Source organism: Chanodichthys erythropterus, chromosome 19, assembly GCF_024489055.1.
Source record: "Chanodichthys erythropterus isolate Z2021 chromosome 19, ASM2448905v1, whole genome shotgun sequence".
NCBI classification, from domain to species: domain Eukaryota; kingdom Metazoa; phylum Chordata; class Actinopteri; order Cypriniformes; family Xenocyprididae; genus Chanodichthys; species Chanodichthys erythropterus.
The window spans coordinates 19,332,807-19,355,334 of record NC_090239.1 but is presented as its reverse complement, the minus strand read 5'-3'; the positions used below and the strand labels follow the sequence as shown (position 1 = coordinate 19,355,334).

The 22,528-nt window shown below is 37.5% G+C and overlaps 1 protein-coding gene across 11 annotated transcripts in view; it reads right to left on the bottom strand.

Annotated features, from left to right (window-relative positions):
* Positions 1-22,528, bottom strand: part of snx29 (sorting nexin 29) — a 212,957-nt gene that overhangs the window by 78,206 nt on the left and 112,223 nt on the right. For 9 of the 11 annotated variants that reach the window (XR_010892593.1, XR_010892594.1, XM_067368585.1 and 6 more), the window contains exon 20: positions 6,615-6,754. Coding sequence is in view for 8 of the 11 variants with exons in the window: in XM_067368585.1 (XP_067224686.1) it covers positions 6,615-6,754 (140 nt within the window). In the remaining 3 variants the exon portion in view is untranslated. Of the gene's footprint in view, position 1; positions 5,399-6,614; positions 6,755-22,528 lie in introns of those variants that run through there. The other 2 variants (XR_010892595.1, XM_067368582.1) reach the window with 2 other exon arrangements.

The window sequence follows — 22,528 nt, the reverse complement described above, 5'->3', positions numbered from 1 at the left end:
GTGGGGAAAGAATGAGGGAGAAAGAAAAAAAAATACAGGAAGAATGAAGTGCTGAGCAGCTTTCAATCAAACTTGAGCAGCAGGGAAGAAGCTAGAAGCAGGTAAGTGGGGGTGCTGCGATGCCCCCCACCAGTAAATCTATCCATCTCTCCATCCTCAGCTCCTCACAAACCAACACACACACACTCATGCAGATACTATTCAATGGGTCCATGCGGCAGAAGGCTGATCTGCAGTCTAAACAGAAGCCTGAAAGAGCCTCCAAATGTTACATAACAGAGATTCAGCTCTTCATTTAGCTGTGGAACAAGCCCTCCTTATTCGTCTATCCCCTGCACTTCTGCTGGAGAGGCTTCTTGTTGTGGATTTAGGCAGGTAATATCTATGAAGAAAATTTGGAAACGGCTCAACCACATTGAAACCGAAACAAGCATTACCGGATGTGGTCAATAATGCTCAACCGCAACAATCAATCAACCTGCTCCCTTAGATTTTTGAGACCAGTCGATTTTGAATAACACAAATCAATACTTATTATATCTAAAAAAGTATCACATTATATATGGATTGATATATAAATGCCACTAACAAAAATGATGTACATTCAAAGATTTTGAGGTCAGTACGATTTTTTTTTTCAGAAAAAAGCAAGGATGCATTAAATTGATCAAAAGTATCAGTAAAGACACTTTTGTTTTTAAAAAAAAGTCTGCTTCAAATTATTGCTGTTATTTTGAACTTTCTATTCATCAAAGAATCCTGAAAAAAAATGTGTCACGGTATCCTCAAAAATATGAAGTAGCACAACTGTTTTCAACATTCAGTGGCAGTTTGTAGCTCTTATGGCGCCCTGGGGCGAACCACCCCTTCTGCCACCCTTCTGTCACCTCAGGTCTCCCCACTGGAAGCCCTGAGGTGAGTTGCATTCTCATGTTAAACATGGCCAAACTTTCAAAACACGAGTTGGACGTATGACGGAGTATTACCACTACTTCCGGTTTCGGTACAGGTTTCGGAGAGGTTTTTTTCGAGTGTGTCCTGTATAACGTCAAAAGAGAGCGGAATTCCTTGTATAGGCATGCAAAAACACATCACCCAGAACAAGAGCAAGAGCACACCCATCAATGCGTTTCAATCGAGATCCGGAAGCTAAGAGATTTTTCAACAATGGCTGTTTGCCACTTCAAGGGCTGCACCCTTTGAAGGCTGCATACATTATCGAGGCAGTCTCATTTAAGAAAAATAACCATTAGATTGCAACGTAAGAAAGAAATTACAGTATTTTACACCTCACAATGAATATCAGTCAATTTTATTACTGTTACTTTTCTTAAATATGACATCCTTGATTAATTATTCAGCCTTCAAATGTGACCTCCGGAGGACGCAGCCTCCGAAATGAGCCGCAGCTCCTGTCCCCGAAGGAGTGTGTTTTTAGTTGTGAGGGAAAGATTACCTTTTTCAGCTTCCCAAAGAACCCAGCATTAAGGGAACAGAGGATGAAATTGTGCACGTATGTTTTTTTAATTTTTTTTATCTATCTTATATAAATATGACAAAACTAAAGACTTTTCTGAGATATGAAGGATGCATTGTTACTCTATATGTACTCAAGATTAACATGAGATTGGCAGAAACTGTGTGTGATACCCCCCCCCCCCCTTTAATTGATCCATATGGTGGCATGTTATCATTGAAGTGTTCCGCAAATGAGCGGTAAAACCAAAATTGTGCAATCCTTTTTTTCCTTTTGTGTGGACACCCCGTGCCACCTCTGTCAAGATGCCGCCTTGGGCGGTTGCCCATGTCGCCCATGACTAAATCCACCACTGTCAACACTGATAATTTGAAATGTTTCTTGAGCAGCAAATCAGCATATTAGAATGATTTCTGAAGGATCATGTGACACTGGAATATTGCTGAAAATTCAGCTTTGTAGTAAATTAGCTTTGAGTAAATTACATTTTAAAATGTATTCAAATAGGAAAGTTATTTTAAACTGTAGTAATATTTCACAATTTTTACTGTATTTTTGATCCAATAAATGCAGTCTTGGTGAGCATACGAAACTTTCAAAAACATAAAAAAAAAAAAAAATCAATCTAACTAATTTGAACCCCTGTCTACCTGTATCCTAATCGAAAATGAACTAGTAGACTAAGTCTCACACTAAGGGCCCTATTTTAACAATCTAAGCACATGGTGCAGGTGCACTTAGGGCATGTCCGAATCCTCTTGCTAGTTTAACGATGAAAAAAATGGTTGGCGCACCAGGTCCAAAAGGGTTGTACCTAGTCTCTTAATGAGTAATGGGTGTGTTTTGGGCGTAACGTGCAATAAACCAATCAGAGTCACATCTCCCATTCCATTTAAAAGCCAGTTGCACTTGCACCATGGTAGATTCACTATTTACATGACGGAATTTGCAAGCGGAAAGACTGTAAGCTTCCCCAGAGAGGATTCCTTTTATTTTTAATATTTAAAAATGTCTGTGTGCTGCTGAGCGTCCCTTTGTGTGTAATAAGCAGAGTGTACACACGTTGCGCACCTGCCTATAGGCGCGTATTACTAATGCGCCCATTAAATAACAAAAAAAATATTGCAACATTGACCAGGTTTTTGTTGGTCAATGGCGCAGACATTTTTAGTTGCCTCAAAATAGCAACACGCCAACAATGCGCCTGAACACACTTTGTTTTCAGACCAACAAGCCCATGGTCAAACAAATGGGCGTGAGTGCATTTGCTATTTAAACAACATGGCACTGGACGTGAAAATGATATCTGCATCAGGCTGAAACTAGCAAAAAACACTTGTGTTGTGCCTGGCGTCACATTGCACCGGATGTATGATAGGGCCCGAAGTTGCTAAAAAGTGTTTTTGTCTTTTGTCATGTCCAATCTTGCCTAGAGCACCAAGTGAGTCAAGACTGCCACTAGAGCTCCATCAAAACCAAAACGACAACCCTGGCTGAGACCACCTTTGCTGGAGGCTCTTTGAAGCAGCCCTGCTCAGTAAAGATGTATAGACCTCAAGTGTCTTCCATTTCAAAGCTGAATTCTCTCAAAGTCTGAAAACGCTTTTTGTTCCACAGAAACCTTTTCACAAAAACGTCTTTTAAAAGACCTTCGTCATCCCACTCAAAACTGACAGTGACAGTCAGGAGATGCCAGGATCAGGTTCACAAGAGCTGTTTTAACATGAAAGGATTCCCTCGTTGGCAGCGCACGCTCGCTATAACCTCTGTGCGACAGCTTTCCGCTCTGTCTGTTTGCCAGGAGGCGGCTTTATTGGCATGGATATGTAATCGTCAGTGTGTTTAAATTGCTGTGAGCAGCTACTACAGGTCTGAGCGCTGCTTCCAGAGCACAAGAACAGAATTGTTAATCACATAAATCACACTGGCAAATTTAGAGAATAAACACAGTTGCTATATAGCACATGTTCAGAAACACAAACAATCAATGTGTGAATGGTGCACTGTATACACACAAAAGTAATCCAATCCACATAGAGAATGGACTCAAGGACTCTAGGAGCCCCTAAATGAGGGCTATTGTGACAAAATGTGATGCTAAACATTCACTAAACATCTCTGCCTAATCATACATCACATCCAGCTCTCTCTCTACCTAAAAAAGCAGCTGGACTCATCTGTCCTAAGCACTCAAATTATCTCCAGTCATGCCAAGCAAAGAGCCATTATCTTATTCTCACAATGTGCCAAGGGTCTCTTAATTAAATCAGATTTGATGTGAGAGTAAAATAGGTTTTTATTAATTTCCTGTTTGTAATCACGTCACACTGCCAGAGCCAGCGCTAACAATAAACCAATGAGATGCAGCGCGTGAAAGGAAGTCTGACCTGATAAATCAATGAGCCAATCGGAACAGACAATTGGCCGGTAAAATGCAGGATGTGAGGGGAGTGTAAGCAAATCAAATTTCCTGTTAAAGAACAGCTGTGAGATTATGGGTTTTGATGCATTTGTTCAGCGTAGAGTGGGCAGTGCGGGGCTTCAGCAAAAAAAATAATAATAAAAAAACTGATATATTCACTAGCTATAGTAATCTAGTTTAAACAGGTGTTGAAAAAACCTCATTGGTATTTAAATGAAGTAACTCTCATTCTATTCAGCACAAACACACATGTATATGTAAATAAGGTTTTAGAAAGTTGGTAAAAGTCAGTGCTATTTGCTTGCAATAATTAACAGTGTGCTATTATCGCCCACGGAAAGCAGGCGGTAAATAGGGTTTATTAAAAAGTGATGTTTGTGTACATTTTCTACTCATAATGGCAGCAGTAATTCATCAAATGATGATCAAATATTGGAGAAGAGCATTATAATGGGGCTTATATCCAGACACTGTGCAGTTGAGTGCACTTTCTGCATTTTAAAAAGCCACTAACAATGGAGTGATACCATTCCAGTCACATTATAGCAGTGGTTCTCAGGAAGGGTGCATCAGGAATATTCCAAAGGAGACCTCAAGATGACCTAAAGTTATTTAAAATAGGGCAACAATCATTAAAATAAGCTAAAACAACTAAAATGAAAGATATTTTGGTAACACTTTACAATAAGGTTCATTAGTTAAACATTGGTTAATGTATTAACTAACATGAACTAACCATGAGCATTTGATACATGTGTTACTGTATTTACTAATCTTCGTTAACGTTAATGAAAATACAAATGTTCATTGTTTGCTCATGTTAGTTCACAGTGCATTAACTAATGTTAAGATTTTAATAATGTATTAGTAAATGTTGAAATTAACATTAACAAGATTAATAAATGCCGTATAAGTGCAGTTCATTATAAGTTCATGTTAACTAATGTTAAAGCTGCTGTCCGTAAGATTTGCCTCTTAGTCGCCATCTCTGTTTGAAACCTGCAATTGCAGTTATATGCGGAATTATCATCTCTACGTGCATTGTGCATCGGCAAAGTTCCTCAGTGCGGATAAATCTAATGTTTGCTGTCAGTAACCACACCGGTGTGGATACTGTACTTCGGAATCACAGATTGTAGTCTTGAAGTATGACCAAAGTAGGAATTTTCACCGGAAAATGTCATCTGAACAAATAAGTAAGATGTTTACCACTTTTGTTCTGACCAACTGAGGGAAAAATCATTAGGCCTACAATAAATTGCGCTGCCAATGGTGATTAAATTGAATGATCGCTTAGCTCATATCGCATCAAACCGTGAAAATTATTATTGTTGTTATACTTTGTTCTCAAATTGTTAATGTTAACAACATAAGCATTGCGTGACTGTGTATTTACCTGTAGATTTCAATTTCTGTAGCCACTCCGCAGTCTGAAGTCTTTTGCTTTTTGACCACAGCTGAATCTTCAGGTGTCACTGATGATTGTCATTGGGACCTTTCTGAATTATAATCCACCATCAAAATGATAAGTTTAAATATTGCAGCTGCTATGATAAAAGGCTATAAATGAGCAGCATCCTATATGCATAGTCTAGCTGGGACTCCTTTCTTTCTGTTTACAGATGTGACGTAATGACGTAATGATGCAATGACGCAAAGACTGCATGCTCGAATTTCCTGCAGAAATCCACCAGTATCGATTTATTATAAAACATTATTACAAGCTTACTGCTGTGAATCGGGCTAAGTTAAGGAGATGAATACTTTTGAACACTGGCTGGTTATGTACTTGCTCAAAAATTGATTCTGGATCATTTTTAACCAAAAAAGGTTACAGACTATACCTTTAACTAATGAACCTTATTGTAAAGTGTTAACGATATTTCTTATTTTAATTTACCCCCTAAACAACTGTGGATATATGAGGTATCCTAATTTTAAAAGTGTGATTTCTAGTCATGTAAATCAATGAAATCTTAATACTCCATGAGCATTTTGTATAACAAATATCCATTTTCTAGTCATGCCAAGCTCTAAAATATTTTACTGGGGAGAAACTGTGAGTAAAAAAAAATATATAATATATATATATATATATATATATATATATATATATATATATATATACATTTATTTAAAAATCCTCATCCTTAACCATTTTACAGTAAATCATGAAAAAAGTGATATAAATTAACTAATAAAAAGAGTGGCAACCTTCAACATTCACCAACATTCAGATCTTAAAACTTCTGAAATCCTTACATTTAATTTACAGAAACAAGGAGTTTCAGTGTCTGGCTCTCGAATTTTGATGTGGACAATTGGAAGCCTTGGAGTCAAAAAGATTGACTAAAGTATACCATATTGCATCTGCATCTTTCACAATCTAATATTCAGAAGCAATCCACAAGATTGTAAACTCGGCATGCCAATTGCATTCAATACAAACTTTTCACAGCCTTATTTGCTTAATTCCTCTGGTGAATCGGGGGCAGCACAACAGACGGGGAGTATGAATATGATACTATCAGTGTCATTTCTTTATTCAGCATGCATTTATGGCATTTGAAAGTTTGATTGCTTTGGCCTACTTGAGTGACAACTGAAAATGGCATGTATCTTTGATCGAGGTACTAAAATACAGTGTCATACAGAGTTCATGGAGCTGAATGACATACAGCTGATGGTTACTGCATGTGTTGTGTGTGTACTCACTGGCAGAAAGGCAGTAAATGCAGTAAGGTCTCCTTTGTGGGCTGGGCAGTGAATTCAGGCAGTGTCTGGATCAGTTTATTCATCACCATACGCAGGTACGACTGCAGCTGTTTCCTCCTCTCCTCTACAAACTTGGCATCCTGCAAATTCACACACACACACATACATATTTGATCATTACAAATCTATTTATATTTTAGTTAACCATAAACATTTGCCAGTACATATGACAGTACACTTTAATCTTATTTAAAAGACAATAGAAGTAATTATGGAATTACATATAAAGATGTACTTAAGACATACTTAAGTGGGTCAAAAAATTTACTAATATATCTATAAAAATATCTTGTATATATAAATATATATGTATATATATATATATATATATAAATAAAAACATGAAAATTCTGTTAAATTTCTCTTATTGTGTTCCATATTATGAAGGAGAGAACATGATTATAATTCATCCATACATGACAATATCCCTTTAAAGTTTCATCAGGACCTGCATTGAATTTACAGCATCAAAACATCAGCACCACGACTGTACCCAGCATATCAAGCTGATGGATAACCAGATCAAAGTTAGTGCCGTGGCGGGGGTGACATCAAAAGCAAATGAGATAGAACAAGGGACAGCGGGAGAGAGATTGAAATGTTATTAATGTCCCCTTGATGGCTGATTAATTAGCCCTGATGCTCCAGTTCTTGCATCTGTACTCGTGTGTGTGCGTGTGACATCAGTCATGTCTCATGTGCTGAGGGGAAGCTGACTCCTCTAAATGCTCTGGCATCACCCACTCCATCAGAGGGCAATGGCTCAATCACCCAACAATAATAAAGAGTGTTAGAAAGTGTGTGTTTGTGTGCCATCTAAACCACTGTCTGTCACCCCGCATTTTAGCATTAGTGTGTCGTCAGGGCATGAAGTTCTAATAGTGATCCATCTCCAACAGGCATGAAGGGGCATAAAAGTTGATTATGATATGGGATATGTGGAGGAGATCACTGCTGTCAGATTAGTTTACCCATGAGGGTTGTGCCTGCCAGGGCTAATTTAATGCTCTGGCCCACGCCATCTCAGAACTCTCTTTAAAGGTGAGAACCATGACACTAAGTACAAATCTTTGCTCTTTGTGCACTTTACAACAATAACGTCAAGTAATATTCACTATAAAATACATTAGGGGGTCTTCAAACTTTATCATGCTAAAGACTCCTTAGAGGGGACGGAGACTACAGTATATATGGGTATATATTGAGTATATATGGGTCATTGACGAAAACATGATGGAGATATAATTAATTTTGAAGTTTTATTAAGTGTTAACAATGTTAAAAAGTTTTTAAAATATCACAATATTTTCCATGTTTTATAGCAGTTGTACCGGATGACCTGATGTTTCACGACCATGTGGTCCTTTGCAGGTGTCTGAATGATGTCATATCCTGTCACAAGATACTGACTGCATGAGTTGATCCAAAATGGCTTTATATTCGTTACTCCGAATGACATCAATAAAATTCATTTTTTCGGACATTCTCTACACATAATTTTAATACCATTATGCACTATGTTGATATATGATGTTACAAAATTGCCAGAATAAAAAATATACAAATTTATTACATTTTAAGATATTTTAATCAAAAATTAATGGCAGCATTGGCCTTTGGATGTTTAAACCGAATGACCTTTTGACACTTCAAAATCTTTAAAATACCTTTATATGTAGCAAAATATAATTAAAACCTTTTGGATTCAATAAAAGAGATCTAGTTGTACTACCTTACATACTTTGGATGTCATATCTTTGTTTTTTTATTATTATTAATTTTATTTTTATTATATATATATATACATATATATATTATATATATATATATATATATATTATATATAATATGCTAACTTTTTCAAGATTCTTTGATTAATTTAAATTTCAAAAGAGTAGCATTTATTTTAAATATAAATCTTTTGTAACATTATAAATGTCTTTAATGTCACATTTGATCATTTTAATGCATACTTGCTGACCCTAAACATTTGAACAACGATGAATAAGCTAATTAATGCACGCAACTACACCGAACAGGATAAACTGGCTCAAATATGGTACAGTTTCCTTGAATAGAGATTGTGTGATGTGTCTGTAAGAGAGAGAGAGAGAGAGAGAGAGAGAGAGAGAGAGAGAGAGAGAGAGACAGAAAGAGAAGAAACCCAAACCCTTTCTAACACATTCCTAGTTTGAGGATGTATTATGCTACTAATTGGATTCTATCAGGATAACAAGATACTGAAAACACCTTTTCACCAAGGGACCCTTAAGGACCAAACACCTTGATAAACAAGCCAAGCACATGCACACATGCTCTTATGGCAAGTGCATCTAATAACTGATGTTTTAAGCTGTTTATGCGTGCAGCTTCAGTAGGACCTTCAGACGATCTGTTAAAACAAACACCCGCCTGCAATTCACGCAAACAACTTGTGGCAAAATCAACAAAGTGCTTCACAATCTCTTAAGAGAATGAAAATGTTTCTCTGCAAATTATTTTCTCAGGCTTCTGTCTTTGGGCCAATTTTGTTTCTTTCCATAAACGACAGGCTCCTCTCCAAATTCCTCAAAGCACAGTTCTGCTGATCGTCTGTGTCTGAAAGCGACAGGCAGTGAGAGAGAGAAAATCACTCCCAGACATTGCCATTATAGCCAATAAAGACTTGCTGGAGTGCTTCTCCATCTTCACAGGCTATTGTCTGGACTAGCTGGACTAGCTGGTACCACACAGCGAGTTGTGTTTGCGTTCGTTTTTGTACAATCACATGTGCAGCATGACATGTGTGCAGATTTGAATGAAGGAGACACGTCGTCAAAATGACAAAGTGTGAGGTTGATTCAAGTTGGTACAGCACAACCCATCACACTCTCTCTGAAAATTAAACAGTTATGACTGAAAGAGGTGATTTATCATGCTGACCCTCCCACTGAAGGTTGCTGTAAAAGTGGTTGTACATTGCTTTTTGAATGGGGAAATAACCTCATTCATCCTACAAATAAAAACTGATGGTACATATTTACTCTAGCTTGAATCCTTTTGATTCTCTAGTAAAGCAGTAGCAACCGACAAATTTGATTTTCTTCAAGATAACCAAACACTTAAAGCATGCCTGTAGTAACTTACCAGGCATGATGTGAGAGGTGATTTATGGATGCTCAAGATGGTTTTATCCAAAACAACTTGTATTCAGGGTATATATTTTGTAATTGTGTTATTTGGGAATTAATTTTTTGTCCTTGTCATTGCAAGCGCCATGCTACAAAAACAAGACTGTACAAATTTCAGAATTAAAGAATTTTAACTGACTTGGCCACGCCCCACAGGAAAGTTAACTGGAATTTACTGAATTGAAATAAAAGAAAAATCAACAAATTTACAAAGTACACAAAAGCTAATTTATTAAAGTGAAGATTAGAAAACAACACACTTAAGCCCAAAGTATAGTTCACTTTTTATGCATAAGCGGGGTCAGCGTAGAGTGCGTGGTGCGAATTTCATCGTCAGAAGAGTACGTGCACCACTAGTTTTTTGTAACCATGTTGCACACGCGCATGTAATTGTTTTTGCAGTAATTAGTTTATCCATATGGTGGCAACCGTGCTCTGGGAGCGTCGATTCACAAGGTAGTCAAAGAAAAACTGCATAAACAGAACAAACCGGAACGCATGCAAGCTACAGCGACAATGTTGGCTACATAGACGAGAGATTGTGAGAAGAGGTTAGAAAGTACCCTCATTTGTACAACTCTAGCATGAAAGAATGCAAAGATGTTTACAAGGGTTGTAACTCGTAGAGATTGCTCAAAGACGGGTATGCGTCAAACACCTGTGCGTGCATACAAGGCGAATGAAGTATGCTTTGCAAGGCTGTGCGTTCGACTGTGCATGTACAATAGCATACACGTAAAAAACAAAGTATACCCAGGGCTTTAGGGCCAGATTTAATGTCAGGGCAAACCCTCTTTTGGCATAAAAAAAAAAAAAAAAAACTATTGCCAGGATATAATAAAGACATGCAATTGAAAATTAACAATGAAAAAGCATGGAGAGTTATTTTTGTGGCCGACCTTATTGCATATGCATTTGATTGAGTTTACCTTTCAGACACAAAATTTAGGGCCCTATTTTAACGATCTAAACGCAAAGTGTAAAGCGCACAGCGCAGGTGCACTCAGGGCGTGTCCAAATCCACTTTTGCCATTTTAACGACGGAAAAACGGTCCGTGTGCCGGGGCGCATTTTTGAAATGGGTTGTCCCTATTCTCTTAATGAGTAATGGGCGTAACGTTCAATAAACCAATCAGAGCGTCATCTCCCATTCCCTTTAAGAGCGAGATGCGCTCGCGCCATGGCGGATTGCTATTTACATGGCGGAATTTGTTGGCGGAAAAGCTGAACGCTTTTCAAGCGAAGAAACCAATCTGCTCGTGCGCGAAGAGTCAGTTAATATATATGTGTGTGTATTGGCACGATTGTTCAATTAATTAGCCAATTTCGTTCATCATTATAAGTAGTAATAGGCTGAATTGAAAATAGGTAGCCTAATTCTAATACACGCAATGACTATTCATCAGTACATTTTTATATTTATGTAGCCTACACAATAATATTCTTTTACACTGTAATCCTTTTGTTTTTAATATTTGGCATGTTTGTGTAATGCGCATCCCTGTGTGTAATAAGCAAAGTCAACGCGCACTGTGGACACGCCCAGAGGCGCAGTTTCTACCAACGCGCTCTAACAAAAATATATTGCGCCATTGACTTTAGACTTTAGACCAGGTTTGAGTTGGTCTATGGCGCAGTCTATTTTCAGCTCCTTAAAATAGCAATGCGCCGGCAATCCACTTGAACACACCTCTTTTTTAGACCAGCACGCCCATGCCCCACGCCCACTAATTTAAGGATGTGACGCTGAACGGGAAAACGCGAACGGCGCCGGACGCAAACTAGCAAACACACTTGCGCTGCGCCTTGCATCGCATTGCGCCGGGTGTATTATAGGGCCCTTAGTATTTATATAAATCATGGAATGGAATTTACTAAGGTCAATTTACTGGTATTTGCGCCATTATTTAACACCCAAAAGAGCATGCCTTAACTTGTGCTCCCTATACTCTTAAATAGGGCACTATTTGAGGGGATAGCCATTTGTAGTGGTGTCCGAAACCATAGTGGATGTTAACGAGTGCATTCATTCAATCCCGCAACGCACCGCAATAACAAGTGTACAACCGATGTACACTCAACAGCTAGAAAATACCCACAATGCACTCTGAGTCTCACGCCGCATGCTGAATAAATTCCTGCATCTGACCAGAGGATGGCGCCCACAGCTGAATCACCCATCCATCCACTTCCCAATATGGTTACAGCATAATATGATACAGGTATAAATTCATTTTCACTTGATTAATAAATTGTTTAATTAAGGTTTATGCATGCTAGTTTTCATGACAGAGCTCAAGATAAATCTTTTCATTACTACTGGAGCTGCCAGTTTGCTGTTGATTATTAAACTGCACGCACGAAGCTACGCAAAAGCGACATCCCTTCCGGCGCACTCAGTGTCCGAACTCACTCACTCGTTTTTCTTCACTTCTTCAAGTGGACTATATTAGTGGACTAAAGTAGGGAATAGTGAATGTGGGCGATTTCAAACTTTCATTTGTGCGTTGTCAGTAGATCATCCGCAGAACTTTCCACTCCCATCAGGTCTTTTATGGGGTTGCGGTCTCAAGCTAATTTACCTTGTTTAGTCAGTCTGGCCCAGTAATATCATTTTAATGATAAAGTTTTCATAAGAACCTGTGTTATTTTAGTATCAGTGAGATACTATTATAGGTTTTACATAGATTTTGAATTAGATTTTATTTTTGTATTTTCCATTTTTTGTTTAATGGTTTACTGTGTGTTCTCTGCACATTTCTTGTGCTTTTTGGCACAAGAAAAAAAAACAGTGCACGAATCAGGCATGTTGCATATGCATACAAAATGCAGGAGTCATAATTTATTCACTTTGACTAGTGAAAGCAGAAATGGCAAACACTGCATTAATGAGAACAAGGCAGATCCTCCTGGGGCTGTCATCTTTAATGCAAAGATAATGTGGAGTTCAATTAAAGCTGCGCCCAAGAAGCCCGAAGAGACAACAGACTGTCTTCTATATTCTGTGCCTCCCTCAACCTTTTGTTTAAGCCAAATGGTGGGAAATCAATAATATATGCAGGTAGCCGGTACCATAATGACCATGTGTTATGAACCATAAAGAACCTTCCAGTCTCCTGCACTCAGGAAAATATGGATACTAATGTCTCAAACCAGGTGTTGGGAAAGGCCAGTGATGAGAACAAATGGGTCAGTAAATGTACGAGGACCTGCAGAGAGTCAGTGAATAATTCAACACACAGCAGAAGGTGGGTCAGGAGCCTCCACTCAAGTCTTGAGCTAGAAACAAATGATTCAAATGATTAAAAGAACAGATCATACAAAAATAAAAATTAAATCCAACAAATGTTCATTATTTTCTGACCCCCATGTTGTTCTAAATCCATATGCTGTAATTTTTTTTGCAATATACAAAACTATGTATATTATACAAAATATGATGGGTGATTTCAAAACACTGCTTCATGAAGCTTCGAAGCTTTATGAATCTTTTGTTTCGAATCAGTGGTTGGAGCATGTATCAAACTGCCAAAGTCACGTGATTTCGGTAAATGAGGCTTCGTTGTGTCATAAGTGTTTCGAACCACTGGGCGGCGTAACTTTGGCAGTTTGATACACACTCTGAACCACTGATTTGAAACAAAAGATTCGTAAAGCTTCGAAGCTTTGTGAAGCAGTGTTTTGAAAATCGCCCATCACTAGACATTGTTGAATAAAGACATTATTTTGCTTTTTTGCTGCACAAAAAGTATTCTTGTCACTTAATAACATTAAGGTTGAACCACTGTAGTCACATTAACTGTTTTAAATATTTTTTAGTAGCTTTCTGGGCATCTACAAGTGTTAATTATCTTGCTGTCAATGGAGGCGTCACTGAGCCATCGGATTTTATCAAAAATATCTTAATTTGTGTTCTGAAGATGAACAAAGTTCTTACGGGTGTGGAATGACATGAGGGTGAGTAATTAATGACAGAATTTTCATTTTTGGGTGAAGTAACCCTTTAATAAGGACCTATTAGGCCTTTTTTGATTTTGGTTTTGGGGTCTAGAACAGGTTCTCATACTCTCATAATGTTCAAAAACGCATTATTATTCACATATTTTACATTATTGCAGCACCTCTCTTCGAACATGGTCTGTGCAACATCTAAGTATTCCCTAAAAGTACCTCTGAATCTCTGCTCTCATTCTGGCCTGTGGCTATATAGTACAGTATCATTTCTCTGTACATCTGTGCATCCCAGCTGCGGTGAATATCACACTGTATGCACCAAAGCGTGAAAAAAACATGAACATTTGCTCATTTAAATCATGGTAAATGTGGGTCATAGGGACGGTCAGAGGTCTGCGATTGTTCCCCCTGGAGACAAGAGATGTGATGAACAATATGAGGAAAATGTGAGTGCACAGATAATCTAGATAAAGGTTATTCCTTCATAATGTGACGTTAGCAAGGTCCTCTGCGAAAGAGTACAGCTAGAGTTCCCAGTTTTGCTCTTTTATAAAACATTATTCTAATCAGTGATTATTCACAATCAGAGCTAGATTAATTCATTTACATACACATTTTTAGATTAAAGTCCATATTCTCCTTAAGCCTTTACTCTGAAAATAGGTTTACATGTTCAATAGAGGGTACAGGTATTTATATTTCTGCATACACGGAATTTAGTGTATTTTGAATAAATTAAGACATGTATGCTCTTTTCACACTATTATTCTCTTCTATGTCACTATAGCCATTTATTACTCTACATTTTGAATAACTTAATCAAACCACTCATTTGCATTCATATCCACTCTTATGCCAAGACTGTTTAACAGTCTCCTCCATATTAACAGTAATAATATGAAATATAATTACAATATATATTTTTTTCTATCTTAACATTATTATATTTATTAACATATTTTGTATATTTTGTATGTAATATAAGTGTACGTAATGGATATAACAATGTAATTTATTCATGCGATGACAAAGCCTAATTTTCAGCAGCCATTACTTCAGTCTTCAGTGTCACATGATCCTTCAAATCATTCTGATATCCTGATTTGAATAATAGAAAGTTCAAAAGGACAGCATTTATTTGAAATAGAAATCTTTTGTAACATTATAAATGTCTAAACTGTCACTTTTGATGAATTTAATGGATCCTTAAAGAATAAAAGCTTTAGTTTCTTTCAATAAAATGACTGATTATGTAAATAAATACAGTAGACTGCATTTTATAGGACAATTACATGATGCATAAAAGGAATATGGCTAATTTTGTATTCATATTGGAATATTATTGTGCATGTCAAATGTGGTCATTTGTTTTTATATATTCAGTCAGTTCAGCTCACTTACTCGCACTCACCACTAGAAAACAAAGTCTGTGCACCCTGGCGTGCCAAGTACTTTAGCACAAAAAAGTTCTCATGCTTTTCTTTATGTGACCATTTTTATGACTGTTTATGTCTCTATAAATCACAATCTCTTTACTTGTAAGTTGGGAGTGGTATGGTTTAGTGGTAATAATATATAGCTAGAGAAGTTAAAGATCGTAGGTTTGAATCCTGTAAGCAGTGATCAATGAACTAACATCATTGTGCCCTTAAGAAAAGCACTTATATTACTTAATATTGTCCCTGTGACAAGTGTACTATAATAACTGTAACTTTACTGCTGTAGAAAGGCAAGTAGTAATTAATTGGCAATGACTCATAAAGGCAGAATAAATAAATGATTCAATTAAACAGTCTCTAGCACTATGTTCTTAATACACAGAACAGAGCTGGGTCAAACGTATGACAAGGAAGTATATTATTATGATACAAAAGATCAACATGTACTTTTACTACGAAACACCCAGGCAAAAGTGCAACACTTATCTGTCTACATATGTGAGAACAGTGAGCAGGTATTACACTGGCATTCTCCTATTTTGCTGCGAGGCTATCAGCTCAGAGCAGGGACAGTGAGCCCGGTGCCTGGGGAGGATGTGCACATTATCTCTGTACTGACAACCTCTAAACAGCCAATCCCCAGACTGCAATAGGCCTCACCAAATCCCCCCATCAGTCTCTCTACCTATGAGTGGATGAAATAAACCTACTGCACAAGCACACAAATGCACACAAAATGACACAGTCACTTGAACGAACACTCAAATGAGTGGAAAAGAGCAATCTGAAACCAAAGACAAATGCATGGATAGATACAAGAAGGCTAAAACTCTGTGGTGAGTGACATAGACATAAGATTATATTGTTATATTACAAAACAATAATTTAATATAATATTGTAAAATTATTATTATTTTATTTTATAAAATATTTAAATAAAAATAAATTTTAATAAAAGTGATAAAAAAAAGTTTCAATTTTATAAAGAAAAGAATTTGATTTAAAAAAAATCAACAACAACAACAAATTAATTATTATCATTATTATTATAATTATAGTAGTTACATTTTAGAAAGAAAGGAATATTTGATTTGGAAAATAAAATTTTTATATAATCACATTAATATACGAACGATTGATACTATTAACTATTATTACATTAAGTTAATTAAATATTCATTTCTTCAAAAAAAAAAAAAAAAAAAAAAAAAAAAACACGCAGCAAATAATGTGTTTTTAATGCCGTTTTTGTGGCTGTATCCACAAAAATAACAGTCAAAACAACAACAGCCAGCTAAATATTTTTTACCTGAGGTATTCATATAATTTAAACAAAAAATCAATGTTAAAAACGTGTTAGAAAACCAAATGTTTAAGGCAGGCAACCATAGGCAGAAGCATGTGCAAGGCTGGGCAAGGCTTAGTTTTCTATGTAATAATGGCAAATTGGCAAAACAGATTTGGTGTTTGCTCTCAAGAGCATTAAAGTTTTCTTTTTACATTGTGATTTTGAGGTGTTGAGCAATGTAGCCAATCACAAACATATCTGTTGAGTTCTTGAACACAATGGCCAATCAGACATGTTTAAAGCGATAGTTCACCCAAAAATGAAAATTTGATGTTTATCTGTTTACCTCCAGGGCATCCAAGATGCAGGTGACTTTGTTTCTTCAGTAGAACACAAATGATGATTTTTAACTCCAACCGCTGCGGTCTGTCAGCCGTATAATGCGTGTCAATAGGAACTCCATCTATAAGAGCCAAAAAAACATGCACAGACAAATCCAAATTAAACCCTACGGCTCGTGACGACACATTGATGTCCTAAGACACGAAACGATCGGTTTGTGCGAGAAACCGAACATTATTTATATAATTTTTTACCTCTAAAACACCACTATGTCCAACTGCCCTCCACATCCGGTTAGTGAGGTCTGAACGCGCTCTGACAACGGAAGTGATGTCTTGCGCTTTGCTTCAGTGAGTGCGAGACATCATTTCCGTTGTCAGAGCGCGTTCAGACCTCACTAACCGGATGTGGAGGGCAGTTGGACATAGTGGAGTTTCATAGAGGTAAAAAATGATTATGGTTTCTCGCACAAACCAATCGTTTCGTGTCTTAGGACATCAATGTGTCGTCACGAGCCGCAGGGTTTCATTTGGATTTGTCTGTACATGTTTTTTTGACTCTTATAGATGGAGTTCCTATTGACACGCATTATACGGCTGACAGACCGCAACGGTTGGAGTTAAAAATCATCATTTGTGTTCTACTGAAGAAACAAAGTCACCTACATCTTGGATGCCCTGGGGGTAAGCAGATAAACATCAAATTTTCATTTTCATTTTCAGGAAGTGCATCTCCTTAGCCTTACCCTGGAGTTGGTTCACCCTCCACCCAGGCAACTCTCTATTATCCTAGCCATGAACCACTGGACCATCCTTGAGCCCTGAGAGTTTGATCCAAAGACCCTCTACCTGTCTCACTGGGAATATGACTACTCATCCCAAGAGTTTTCAACAGGATAACACTGGCTACTTTCCATGATCTCTCAATTACTGTCTAAGACAAGTCCCTTAAGATTTACTCCCCTTTAAAGTCCTGAAGCGTGAACAAGAAAATGCAGCCTCAAAATGAAGTCTGTAAATGTGATCCTGATAAAAACCTCAGCTATAAAAATAATCTAAACACAGCTGAGGAGCTTATGAGGTGACAGTTTGACTGGAATGCTGACAGTCGCCTCTCTTTGATGTCATCATTCTTCCTGTGGTTGGCTGGGCTCAGCGTAGCTCTGCTTGGTAGTCAGGACACATTTGATGGGTAGGCTGGGGAGTGTTTAGCATGTTTGCCCTGCGAGCCTTTGACAAATCAGCTGTTTAGGAGCTGTCAGTATGGCTGAGCAGCCAGGGGCCTGACATGGCCCAAGCAGATGGAGGCATGGACACAACAATAAACCAAATCCACAATCCATCCCAAAACACAGAGAGCTTCAAGACAATCACAGAAGAAATATAATAAAGTTACACTCTCAGAGACAGGAAGATATTATACACGCACTAACATAATGCATGGAAGATGCAAGAAATCTTTTGCATTCATATTTTTATGCTATTACTTTTCTAAGAATTCACACTATACTTTAATAGCTGGTGTATGATGAAAAGGCCAAAAAAGTGTAAAAATCTACATTCATATCATTGCATTGGTTGGAACTTATGTGAAATCACCAAAGCATCAAATCTATTTGATTCACTTAAAGATGGAAAAAAGTGAAAGTGAGACACATGAAAGGTCTGAGCGGGTAATTACACAAGCTGCTGTCTCAAGATGAATGATGAGACTAGCAATGAGAGACTCACAGATGCAAATAAAACAAGCCCTTCATTTCATCCAGCAAGTTCAGATGATCAGGAGCACACATTTCCAAATGGTTGTAAGGGTTTCCCCAACCGAGGCATTATTTGCATTTTCTCATCATTAATCTTGTAGTGTAACTAGTGGCAGAGATTCAGGGCACAACTATATTGCACGGTTTAAAGTTAAATTTCAGTTCAAGCATAATTACAGGATGAACCATCAAGAGACATTAAGCAACTTTGTTTAATGAGAAAGAGAGAATGCAGTTATATGATGTATATGCAATCAGTGTTCGGTAAGTTACTCTAAAAAAAAGTAATTAATTATTAGCTACTAATTACATCTTCAACAGTATAATTAGATTACTGTACTAAATACTCTCTCTAAAAAGTATTGGATTACTTATTACTTATTACTAATTACTTTCTAAATCCCATATCAACTTCAACCAGTTGAACAATACAAGGATTGTCATGAAACTGCACTTTTAATTCTTTAAAATAAACAATAGGCTTATACAATTTCATTAATTATTATTGAGCTGACCAAAGCATGTAAAGGAAGAAGGTTAATTGTAAATTAAAATGTAATTTACACCTGTGATGACAAAGCTGAATTTTCAGCAGAATTTGAAGCAGTTTTCACTTTTCAAAGTCACATGATCGTTCATTCACTGTAATATGCCAATTAAGAAAAGTAATGTAATGTAATGTAATGTTAAAAGTTATTATTATCAATGTTATCAATTATCAAACAGTTGTAGTGCTTAATATTTTTGTGAAAAACATAATACTTTTGATCCATTTGATGTATCCTTGCTGAATAAAATTATTAATTTCTCACTCTCTCACTTTAGAATCAGTAGTTCAGAGCGTGTATCAAACTGCCAAAGTCACATGAATTTAGTAAATGAAGCTTCGTCATTTCATAAGGATTTAAAAATTTCAATGGTTCATGTGACTGGCAGTTTGATACATGCGTTATTTTTTTGCCGCACAAAAAAGTACTCTCGTCGCTTCATAACATTAAGGTTAAACCATTGTACTTACATGAACTTTTAAATACGTCTTTAGTAGCTTTCTGGGCATTTGAAAGTGTTAATTATCTTGCTGTCAATGGAGGCATCACTGAGCCATCAGATTTGATCAAAAACATCTTAATTTGTGTTCCGAATATGAACGAAGGTCTTACAGGTTTGGAACGACATGATGGTGAGTAATTAAAGACAGAACTATCCATTTAAATAAAAATAAGCCTACTTTGAATATTATAGTGTCTAAATATCCATCCACCTATAGCAACATGATATGAAGAAGTCACTTAATTAATCTGAGACACCTGGCTAACTTTTGATTTACCCACACAAATGGATCCAGAAAGAATGATTCTACAGTCCCTGTTTGAGTACTCTCAAATTCTCGCCCTAAAAACGCAGGACTGTGGAAGATCAGATATCATACGTGCATACGTGTGCAATGGCGCGTATAGCAAAGAAAGAAAACGGAACCCTTTTTAACAAACCACCACCAAGCTCCTGCAAAATAATAATGGAATTAACGATTACATGACAGCTAATCTCAACGGGCCAATGATTACCAACAAAAGCCCTGTCGCCATCAAAACCCTCCGCAGTTGCAGCCATTTCAACTTTAAAAGCCTGCTATCTACGCACCCTTTTCTCACAGCTTTCTTGTTCTAACTGAACCCTGAGGGTTTCCACACTCCAGTTGAATTTGCATGTCAAAGTTTCAGCAAAAACTTCAGCGGAAGGCGGTTAGCAGCTCTCGGCTCTGAAAAACGAGAACAGAGAAGCTCCTTCTGCCCTGTGTATGTGTGCAGCTTCTGCACACCAGCAAAACGAAACTCGAATCTGGATCACGCATTTCCCTGAGACGTCAGAAACTTCTTATCACCGAGCCGAGCAAGTTACTGGAGGACAGACTCAGACATGTTTCCTAATTGACAACTGCTCAGCTGTTTTCCACTCCTTGGTGATATGTTGAGAGCAAGATGGCAAAATGTGGCACGGGGTTAAAATAACTCATTTTTGAAGTCCAGACCAACAACCGACTGCTGGTAGTGCAAAACTAATGTGCTCAGAGCAGGTACAAAGCATGCTGTCTTCACGCCAGCCCTAGGGTTGATTGACTCTTTTGATTGGCCGTCCTTGAGATGGGACGCAGACTGGCAGGGCCTGTCTGGGTCTCGGTAAATCAGGTCCGTCTTTCACGCTCTAAAAAGTCTACCTTTGAAGGGCCACGCGGGGGCCAGTGGCTCTGCCTGGCGCACTCTCAAAAATCACAGGCAGCAAGAGGAAGCTGTGCCACAAGCCAATTACCTGCCCCTGGATGAGCACGGGGGGAAAAGGGAGGAAAATGAAAAGACAGGTGGGGAATCTGAGTGCTGTCAGAGTGGCCCATCCTCATTAACGCATACAGTGCTGCCCCGCTGATGATGCTGATTGGACACTGGAGCAGAGGGCAGGACCACATGACAGCAATCTCGACCCTTATACACGCCGCACAGCAGCCTTGTAGATGAAAGGCTAGGAAAAAAAGTGTCAACACTCCCCAAAGCAGCAAGATTACTTGTGATAGAGCTGAAGTTGTGGTACAAAAAATGGCCACCAAAATTGTCAAGTCTGTCAGAGAACACACCAGGTAGTGCTAAAGTAGTAGTCGAAAATTGTAGATTACAGCATTGCAACTTCTAAAAATCCTCTGCAGATTTCAAAACATCACTCTGCAATATTTTTATTGAAAAACTAGCTTTGTGAAAAAACCCTCAAATCTGAGGCCCCGGCCACTAGCGTTGGGTAGTAGCAGGTGGTGATAGTGGTGCTGATGGAAAGTGTTTTTTTTAGCTCTAGCTCTCTTTTCTATAGCATTCCCTTTATTTTATTTATTTATTTATTTATTTTTGCTGTGCTGAGATGTTTTCTTCTCATATTTCTGGATTACTGTCATTTAACAAGTTTAAATGTGGTGGCCTACAAACCTTTCTGTTGCCAATGTTTTCTGCCAGCTGTGCACAGAATCAAAAATCAACTTTCAAGTGTAAGATACATTGTTTCCCACAACTGTGATTCTTTTGAAAATACATTTATGTCGGATTAAACAGTCTGTGCAAATGCACCTTGTCTTGCTGCTTTAGATGCAGTACGGGGTTGTGCAAAATTCTAAATGGATTCATAAGTGTGAATTTGGATGGAATTGGAAATGGAAGTTTTATTCAAGCTTCATGCATTCTTTTTTTTTTTTTTTTTTTTTTTATTAACAATTGAATGTGGCTTTTTTAATAAAAAAGCAATATTTTTAACAAAAAGCTGAGAAAATCACATTTTTCCCCCAAAGACTACAACATGCATAAGCAATGCTTTTAACACTTGTTTCTGCTCCTTTTCCCCCTGTGTTTTGATCTGGAGCTTCCCTACTCTTTCAGAAGATGCAAAATAGCATCCCCTACCGTATAACAGTAAAAGCACTACGTTTACATGTGCACCAATAATGTGATTATTTCTACTAATCAGAGTCTTAATTGCAGTAAGATGTTTACATGACATGAGTAGAACTTCTCATTCCAGTTTACATGCAATTTTCATTACTCTGATTATACTAGATATTATACACCACTGTGATGAATGTTGCATTGCTGGGTTTGCTTTTGTCGCATTCTTCGCGCCGTCTTGATGAAGATTTTAGAGTAAAGACTGCCCGGCGAGTTATGTTGACAGAGTTTAGAAATTTGGTGAAGAGAAAACTTCAGAATAATGTCAGAAAATTAATTCATGAAGTTGTGTGAAAGACACACGGCATCAATGTACATCCGAGCACATGCGCACATTGGTTAGAGCGGAAATAATGCTATAAAGGTGATTGCATGCATGTTTATCGTGATTAAAATCGGCGTACACCAACTAGTGATTACAGTTAC